Here is a 10,488-nt window from a genome sequence, read left to right on the forward strand (position 1 = left end):
GTTCATCTTTGTTCTCAGCCTTTCTGTGTGAGCATAGATGTTTAGTGACTGGTTTAGCCAGATTCTAGCCACAGAAAGTACTTGTTTCAACATTATTGTTATCACAGTCATGGATGTGTAAGGACTGGAAGGATATGGATCTTTTATGGGTGCCAAACGACAGACTTTTTTGGGAAGTAAGCAGTAGTTTATTGAAGTTTATCTAGAGCTGTAGCTGAAAAGGTCCCTTTAAAGCTGAGCGTCAGTTGTACTGATGTGAGGTATCAGACCTATAGATGACCATATCATCTGCATAAAGAAGTAATGGTAAATGAGGTAGTCTGTGGATGTTTTAAGACTTAGAATAGAAGAGGTGCCAGAAAGGAGCCTCATGGGACTCCAGAGGGAATGAGGGAACTGTTGGAAAGACTAGGTGCTATCTTTACTTGGAATGAATGACTGGACTGAAATTCTTTGAACCATGCAGTGCCATTAAGGCAAGCACCGATGTCTTGCAGATGGAGGAGTAAAAGTGGATGTGGGCCATGTCAAAGACTTGGGTTAAATCAATGAACAAAGCTCCAATAACATTTCCTTTATCCATATTTGTAAAGATGTTTCAGTCAGGGTCCATAGAGCACTCCTTGTGATTCTGCCACCACTAGAGGTAGCAGTATCCCTGATCTGGTCATTTATAATATGGGCAACTATTGCACTACACCAGTAGTCAACTCCTCCCTGGTTAGATCTGACCACAAACTAATCACCTTGGATATACACATGACCCCACAAAAGTAACCACCATGAAAAACTTCTCCAAAGCTAACTTTTGGCTCCTAAAAAAAAGAGGTGGCTAGCTTCACGGCACCCATGTAAATGGAGAATAGTTGCATGACCGAATCATACACCAATGCACTGTATGAACAGGTACACAAATGCATGGATCTCACCATACCCAATAGAACCAAGACACTCTCTTCCAAAAAAAAAGTCAATCTGGTGGTCACCTGCCATAAACAAACTCTACAACAGAAGGAGGAAACTGATGTGGAATAAGGTGAAGTCCCAAAACACCCTTATCAGCCTCAACAAAAAGTTGAGATCCCTCATCAAATTCTCTAAAGCTAGCTATAAAAACAGGATTTCAGCAGATAGTAAAGACAACCACAAGGCATTCTATAGTTATGTAAAGAATCTCCATGGCAATACTCAAATTTGCTCTGAGTTACTGCACAATGGCACCTCCTATACCGAGCCAACAGATATTGCCAATATACTGGCCAACTGATTCAATGCCAACTTTACCCCTTTCTCCCCCAAAGGACCAATCACAATACCAATAGATTGCCAGGCAGCCAGTATTACTGCTTCATAGGTTAAAACAGCACTGTTCAAGGCCAAGAATACAGCTTCTATGGGACCTGACAATATCCCTGGCTGCATTCTACATGAACTACAGAGTGATCTGGCACCTCACCTTTGTGCACTGTTCAACCACAGCCTCACCTCAGGCTGTATCCCTACCAAATGACACACTGTTACAGTCATCCTGCTCCACAAAGGAGGAGTGATTACAGACCCTGGAGACTATCACCCTATTAGCCTGATGAGCCTGATATGCAAAGCTATGAAACACATCAACATGAACCTAATAAACAAAGATATAGAGAATCTCCAAACTCTGCATCCCATACAGTTTGGTTTTGTGAAGGGTAGATCATGCCTGCTCAACCTCGTCGACTTCTTTGAGTCAGTCACCAGAGCTGTAGATGAATGCAAGGTGGTCATACAGCCTACATTGATCTGGCCAAGGCCTTTGATACCATTCCCCACTCAGGAATCATAGAAAAACTCAGTAAGCTAGGCATCAACCCGTATATCACTAGGTGGGTTGCAAACTGGCTCACAGATAGAACCCACAGTGTGAAAGTAGCTGACTCCAAGTCAGACTGTCGACCAGCCACGAGTGAATTCCCACAGGGTTCCTGGGTCCTCTCCTGTTTGGTATCTACTTCTCTGAAGTTCAGGCCAACACAAAGGGACTCTGGTTGATAAAGTTCACAGACAATTGCAAGTTGGGAGCTATTAACTCCCCAAGTGATGTTGACATCCTGCAGAAAGACCTCATTGACCAATGACTGGTGTCAGAACCATGGCCTTAAGCTCAATGCCAAAAAATGTGCCATCATCCCCTTTGGGAAAAATCCAGTTCTCATGAATTACTACATCAATGGTAGTCCACTGAACACAGAAGGTGTTATAAGACATTTGTGAACACAGGTTGACAGCAACCTCTCTTTTGACCACCACATTGCCACTGTGGTCAGAAAGTCCTTCTGTGTGGCACATCTCATTACTAAAGGTTTTCCATCCAGGAAGAAAGAGGTCACTGTCTCCCTCTACTCTTCCCTTGTTAGGCCATTCAAATACAGTGCCCCATGTGGCATGTACCTCACTAGACACCTGCAACAACTGGAAAGGCCACAAAAGTACCTAACAAAGAGGATCCTAGGCCTTAAACACTTGTCCTATATGGACAGACTCAAAAAACTCCAAGTATTCTCTGTCTCATATTGCCTACTTAGAGGCGATCTCTGCTTGACTTAAAAAGCCATGTCTGACCCAGCTTGGTTAGAAATGCTACATCTGAAGAAATCCCAATCCCTCCGTACTACACACTCCAGAGACCTCTACCTCATTAACACAATCAACAGAACATGCTGGAGGGCAGGTTCATAACCCAGAAACTACCCATGCTATAGAATAGACTTCCCATACACATCAAACAAAGCACCTCATTGGCCCTCTTCAAGAGAAATCTTGATGAGTGGATGGGAAATAGAAAATTCACCCTGGGAATCACTCCAGTGGCTCTACTCGACAGAGGCACTGGGAACTAAGGTCAGGTGGCACAATGCCAGAGTAATCCTATGGGCTAGGCTTGTAAAGGCTCCAGGGCCATTAGCCTAGTACACACTTATGAATCTATGAACCTATATATACATATATATATATATATATATATATATATATATATATATATATATATATATATATATATACATACATAAAATACAGTACTAATACATTTATAATGTCAAACATGGGCTATTAAAAATGTTACAACTTAGTAGCTCTCAATTTTAAGACACTGTTCATTGAAATCTGTTCATTTAACACAGGCTTTGAAATGGTGTTTAAATGAAGCTGACACACTAATTTCCTATATTTCAAAACAGTTTCCCAACTTCCCCCTCTATGTGAATTTTCAGCTTTATCAGTAACTCCAAATCTGTAATTAGTATCAAAATTATGGGACAAGCCCATCAAATGTTTAAAAAGAGCATTATTATTATTCTCCTTCCTTATTTCCAAGGTAGTATCCCTTTGATTGTTTTGTGGTTTTGGCTGTAATCAGAAATAAATACTCTTAGGGATTCTTCAGCACCAACCTTTCTCCTGACATCATCTACAGTGGAAATAAACTACATTTTGTATCTACAATGTGTGATCTGAGGGCGGTTACTTAAGATAAGATGATGCTGAAGGACCTAACTTCAGCTGTTCTCAAATCGTATTCTTCCCACCTCGTTATCATCAGGGATATTTTTCCTCCCTACAGTGGTGCATGCATTGTTTACCCTTGCCTAGATTACTGTAATGGCCTATACAGAGAGCTTCCAAACTTGGACTTTGATTGCCTACAGGTTATGCAAAATTCTTCAACACAGCTACTTATTCTGATATCCACATGCCATCATATTGCACTAGTTCTCTAGAGATTGCACTGGTTTTTAATCAGGTGTCACATAAGCTATAACGTTCTATTCCTGATTTATCTGTTGGGTCTCCCAATCAGCAGGATCTACTGACCAGGTGCTTGCAGATACACTTCTTTCAGTCTGTCTCCAAGGGGCTGTTAGTGGGACTGGTAGTATGGCTTGAACCCTCTGGGGTTTGGACATCTCTACATCAAGGATCATGACTCTGGACATTACTGCCTGGATTTCCAAGAGGGTCTACTACATCTGATGGCTTCCAGGTCTCTTTGAATACTTACCTACTTGTGTTACTGTATGACCGAACGTATGCCTCTGGTACTCTTATACATTTCTGCACATACCAATATCCTTTGTTTTATTTAGTTTTTGCTAATTTATTCTGTTGCAGTTTTATATTATTTGTATTGCTGTATTACCGTGTGTATCCTAAGTCCATGGTGTTTCTATGTAACTGAAAATTTGAGGGTGAAAAGTATATATCACTAACAGATTTTTTTCTCCCTCCTTTACAGGAAGTCGAGGAGTTCAGTTTTATTACACACTTAGCTGGCTTGACTGACCACCTGCCAGTAGCCATGCGTTTAATGGTATCGACAGGAGAAGAGGAACAATAAGCATATTCTAGAATGGATAAAAAACATTATCATCGATTCTGTGTTTGATGCACATATTTCCAGCATCAGGACAAATCAGGGGCATTTTTTCATTACCCTGTTGCCAAGACATAACAGGATTGAGGGATATATTCTTATTCTTTCAAGTGTAGCGGCTTTCAGAGGCTTCAGACCATTACATCAGTAATGTCAGAATGCAGACTGATGACTGGGGCCATTTGGAATCGGTTTCACTAGCTGCCCTAGCAATAAGGCTTGGTTGAGCATGCTTACTGGGATGATGGCAGAAAACTAGGATGGTCACTTTACAAACTGGAACTCCTGTTAAATCCGTGCCATTTGTTTGAAATAAAAAATCCTTTTTTATACTTCTATATAGCACAATTATGTTTGTAACCAGTCTGTGGTTGAATATTACATTTCTTTTGCAAAACTTTGTATACCTTTATCAGTAAAACTAAACAACGGGTTTTGCTTTTTTTTTAAAAAAAAAAATGTAAGATTTTTAAAGCCTTTTCAGTGTTGTAACCTGCATGTCTGCTGTACCACAAGCATATACTAAAGCTGCATGTCACATTATTACAAACAAAAATCAAAAAAATGAGAGGCAATCTTACAAAATAAGTGAAAAAAAAGAAAAAAAAAATAGGATGCAAACTCTATATTTCTTAATGACTTCGTAAGATCCTTTCAGCTTTTCTTTTTTGTGTATGTGTAAAAGATCACAGAAATAACATCCTACAAATTATGGACTTTTCAAACACTTTTCTGTATTTCTTTTCTTTTTTTTTTAATAATTATAAAGTATGATTGTCTGTGTTCAACATTAAGTATACTGAGAATGACACAGAAAGCATGGAATGGTCTAAATGGAAACTACATTCAGAAGCCACACAAATGCATGTTGATCTTTTTCTAATAACACCACATGCATATTTACATGCGTATGTATAAATATTCTGCTTGCTACTGCCCATTATAAGGGAAGTTCCTTTCTCCAAATGTTGCTCTTCTTTTCCTAGGAGTTACAATTGGGCAGGATTTGTAGGGTACTATCATTTTTTCTTCATTCCCATAACCATTAGTTTGCTGTGCTGAATTAAATTCCCTTCCTCTGTCCGCTCACTCTATCCTTACCCTGTGTACCCTAATGCTACTACAATTGGGGCATATCTTGCAGTAACCACTCACCATGTGGGTCACATGCTTTCAAACAGAATTAGCCTCTTGCCTGTTCCACCATTGGTGTCCTGTGAAAGGGGAGTGCAACAAACAGATGGAAACACTGTCATATTGGGGACAACAACTTGAAGCAGGTAAGAAAACTAGGCCTACTCCCAGCACATTATGGCTAAGTGCATTGGCTGAGGGCATGAAGCAGTGAGGCATTATAAAAAAGCACCCTATTTCATTGTTGGGAATGTTTATCTTTCCTGATCTCTGCCCACTTGCCTCCCTTCTAGTTAACAGTATTCTGAACTCCCAGTCTCCACCAATAGCAAGCAGTGACATGCATCCTTAGCATAATTTTCTCCTCTCTTCCCCCAGAGAGGTGAGGAGGCTAATGTCTCATCATTCTTTTTGCCCTCCACCATATCAGCTCCCTCACCCAGGCTACTAGTAAAGCCTGGGTCACCTGGGTTGTAATTAGAGCTTCATCCAGTTAGGTGCCTTTTTAATGTCCCAGTATGTCCCCAAGACCAACTGTTCTACAGTACACACTACAACAGGTGCACATGCATGCACAATGAATACACATAATGCACAGATGACTGTCATTGAGCCTTAGATTTTTCCAGGACTTCTTTATAATATACTTGCAAACCACTTTCCAGGGGAAGCATTGCCTCTGACTGCTTATTCCCACACATCCTGTACCTTTACTTCCCCCAGTGATGCACTAAATCGGCTATTCAGTCTTGCTCACTGGTTGTCTTGAACCAAGGGCATCTGGGAGCAAAGCAAGAGGCCATATCATAAATTGGTACTTTGGTTTAATTTTCTTAACTTCTAGAAGAATTCTAGAAAATGGTAGCAAACAGAAAACAGTACATAAAATCTGAATGTTTATTTTCTGAAAGCATTACATTTTCTAAACAAAAACAGAAAATTCTTGGCATACATAAATAGTTAAAAAGTCAGAATTAAGAAAGAAAGAAAGAAGCATATTTTAATATTTTTTGGGCAGTAAACATTTTTTCCATCTTGTTATATAAAGAATCTAGTACAAACATACATTTCCATCACAGAAAAACCTTTTTATTATCATTGCAGCAGTGCTATCATACTGCAGTCTTTAAAATCAGTGAAAAAATCTGAAGACAGGTACAAATGTATAAGTCAGACCCCAAATTTGGCTGACAGAATTGTTGATACAGAACCAAATTCCTGTTTTTCTGTAATACAATCTGCCAAGATGCTATGCTTTTTAAACTTTTATTTCACTATGTTATATGTTGCTGCTTTACCTTTTTAGGCTGTTTTTAATAAACTTGTCACGTTTTTGGCACTGAGATGTGTTCTGTCTTATATATTGCAAATATGATTATGGTAACAAATATCTGACTGACAAACCAAAGCCTTTCTTTTCACCAAACAGAATAACTTTTTTTGCAGTATATGACAATGGAAAACATTATGCAAGAGATTTGTTTTCATTGTAGGCACTATAGATAAACTCTGGGATCTAGAAACATTGCTTATGTGGCTTTGCAACGGCTAATTTGTGTAATCAAACTAGTGCAATATGACCCAAACAAAATTAAGAATGTAGTAAGAGGCAATAAGCACGACAGAGATTAACTGAATAAGGAATCCACTGGCAAAATGTTTGTATGCTGCCTATTCATACATATGTTGTCAGTGTTTTTATTTTCTCACTATTGTATTCTCAAATGATTCATCACTCTATGTATGTATGCATGCATGTTTCTTTCTGTCTGTATCTTGTGGAGCTTTTTGATCCGAATGACCAATGAAATGTGTTTTTTCCCCCGTTGGACTTTCCCATTCAACAAATGCAGACAATCAATAAATAAATAAAGTCCGAATAGAAGAGCATAACATGAAGACAGTTACATGACCTCAGGATTGTCTTACATTTGCTTCTAGATCCCCTCCCTAATCCACCTTTTCATTCCATCCCAAGTTTCTCCTGTCTCTTCACTTCCATCATCTAACATATGTATTAACAATCCTTTCAACCATTCTTTTTCCATTCCTGCTCAAATAAGTTTGTTGGTGCTCTCCAGAGTCTGTCAAGAATTTCTTTCATTTCTCTTTCCATCTCAATACCTGTCATCATGTGATTGGTCAGAATTATCAGATCTACCTCCACTGATATCACTATTTGGGCATGTTCTGTTGTTAGGTATACCATATCTATCCTGAACCCAGTGCTATGTGTATTCGAATAATGTGAAGCCCTTCCATCCACCTTTTTTTCATATCTCTCTCCATACATCTGTCCATCATGTTTAAGCAGTCTTTTAAAAAAACTACCTTCTTTCATTAATCTTGTCCTTCATGGCCCTTTACCCACATTGTCTCTGCTAATAACAATAATCCAGTCCTTATAACTAACACCATTCTCTCCTGGAATTTTACAATTTATCTCACCATTTTCACTCAAGTCCAAAGAAGATATGTATATATTACTAGTATTGTTAACTTTTGCCTCTGCACCTTACCTTTAGCACCTGCATATCCGCTCTTCCTATCTTCTATTTTCCCTTCTCCTTCCATAGCAGTTGTTTTCTTAAGCAGTTATGCTGTCCCTCTTTGATTTTTCCCTTCTCATTAGTAAACTATCCCCCCTCAACTTTGTATGTGTTTCCTATGACAGATGTATTTCCTGCAATGCAAGAAAGTATGATTTTATCTTCCTAATATGCCTCATAATTATCTCTCTATATTTTTGTAGTATTTTGTAACCCAATCACGTTCCATAACTATTTAACTTCTCACTTTATGACTCCTTATATTCCTCATGTACACTTTTTCTCTTCCCTTACTACACATCCACCTTTATCTGCTTGACTTTATTTATCCTTGCTACTAACTGCTCTTTCTTTTCTTGCAATGTTGACCCTCCTGAAAATCCCAACTACCAGGCAAATATGTACATATTTATGATGGTAGCTTCCCACTCCAGAGTTATATCTTCTCTGTTATGCATGATGTGCCCCCTCCCCCTTCCTCCTGTTATAACTATGACATGGACATTACAATGAACGGAGAGTCATCCATCAATGAATTTACACCAAGTTCATCTTACTTAGCTTATTTCAGTCAAAACTGATGTGTTGCTGGTGATTCATTTATTCTCTTCCCGGTTTCCCTGTTCTTTAACTGACTCTCTGTCTTTCTGCCTTTCTTCTAATAATTATTTCTCTTATCTTACACCCTTTCACTATATGCACTTCTTTGACAATAGTTTGTATGAAATACAAACATCCACATAATACCCTCTGCTTTCCTTTCAATGTTTACTGTATGCTTCATTCACAGTTTTTACTTCAATCTCCCTCTCTCTCTCTTGATTTGTCTCTGCCCCCTGGTTTCTGTGAACCTCAAAATGTGTCCCAGTTTGTTCAAGTCCATTGATTGTCGATTTCAGTACCTGCCTCTCTCCATTCCTGTCTCCTTTTTTTGACAGACTGTATAACCCTTCTCTGCCCCTTCGTTCCCCCTTCTAATTCCCTTTTAAACAATTGCCTAGTATTTCTCTATCCCATTTAACTGTCTTTTATCACTAACATCACTATTTATTTTTACTGTTTTTATTTATTTTATTTATTTACTTTTAGTGGGGTAGTACACTGCTCACAATAGACTATTTGCAGACACTTCCTGGGTGAAAGATTTCACAAAAAAATGAAACAGAACAAATTCACAGAGTAATCACAGAAGGTAGATAATCCCATAGATAATTGATACAATATGCAAATATTATTAACAGTGTAGAAAAGCATACATTAATTAATTTTAATAGTAAATATGAGAGGGAAGCAGCACGTGACAAAAGAGGCTCAAAGTAGGAGTGATGTAAGTGAGGAGGGAGGTAGTTTATGTGTCCAGTGGAAAAACACTTGCAGTCAGATTTTTGATGGCGGTATCTTTTGAGGAGAGCTTTGAACATGGGAAAAGAAGATATATCTTTCAGGTGAGAGTGGAGGGATTACCAGAGTTTAGTTGCAAAAATGGAGAAGGAATGGTCAATATAGTGCAGTTAGGTTTGGAATATCAAATGTGGGAGTCTCCCGCCCTGTTCTTTTTATTCTCTCCTCTCCACTATAGCTCTCATGTTTCTCCCCTCACTCTATCATAAAGATTGACCACTGAAGGGCAGCATAGGACCGCCACTACCTAGCAGCCCTACTGTTTCTTAGAAACTAGGTTTTAACCAGGTACTTACCTGTATCTTATTCCACCTTTACCCATCCACATTCTTTCTGTTACTTTTTATTCATCTCACCCTCTTCATCTCTGTTATGTTCTTTACCTCCTTGTATACCCCACTTTGAACCTACCTTCCACTTTCTCTGATTGTTTTCCTCACTACCTGCCTGCCTCCTTTACATACCCACTTAGCCCCTAGACTATTACCTTCCACATCTTCCTGTGCCTGCCTTTCACTTAGTCACATCCAACCTTCACACACATACTCCTACTTCACTCCTCCCCCTTATTCCACTCTGCTCCAATAAGTGCACACGTACCATACCTCCTCTTTCTGCATCCTGCCCTACTCCATAGCTATTATATGCATCATATCCCTCTGGGCGCCATCTTTAAATCCCCATCTCCCCTCCAGGCTGCTGTTTATCCCAGGATGTAGAGCTTGCAGTAAGTTTATTGCTGTTATATTGCATTTGAATGTCAGCTTAATACTTGTTTATCTGCTTTTATGTTGGATGTATGATGTTCTGCTGTCATATTGGCTTGTATGCTAATTCAATACTTGTTTTTCTGCTATAACATTGAATAGAATCCTAAACAAGTCCATTGCATTGCTCGCACAATACAGTTTCAATTTGCTGTTTTGTCTCTGCTGTACATGTTATAGAGAGGTTCCACACATAGTTTTAGATTAGGGTTGCCACCTTTTCAAA

At 38.9% G+C, this 10,488-nt stretch overlaps 1 protein-coding gene across 2 annotated transcripts in view; it reads left to right on the top strand.

Moving 5' to 3' along the window:
• Positions 1 to 6,884, top strand: part of SMPD3 (sphingomyelin phosphodiesterase 3) — a 1,377,949-nt gene extending 1,371,065 nt beyond the window's left edge. For both annotated transcript variants that reach the window (XM_044081341.1, XM_044081340.1), the window contains one exon: positions 4,274 to 6,884. In XM_044081341.1, the coding sequence (XP_043937276.1) occupies positions 4,274 to 4,375 (102 nt within the window). In that variant the 3' untranslated portion in view covers positions 4,376 to 6,884. The remainder of the gene's footprint in view (positions 1 to 4,273) is intronic.
• Positions 6,885 to 10,488: the final 3,604 nt, after the last annotated feature.

This window comes from Protopterus annectens, chromosome 8.part0 (genome assembly GCF_019279795.1).
Source record: "Protopterus annectens isolate FY-2018-M chromosome 8.part0, PAN1.0, whole genome shotgun sequence".
Lineage (NCBI taxonomy): Eukaryota > Metazoa > Chordata > Ceratodontiformes > Protopteridae > Protopterus > Protopterus annectens.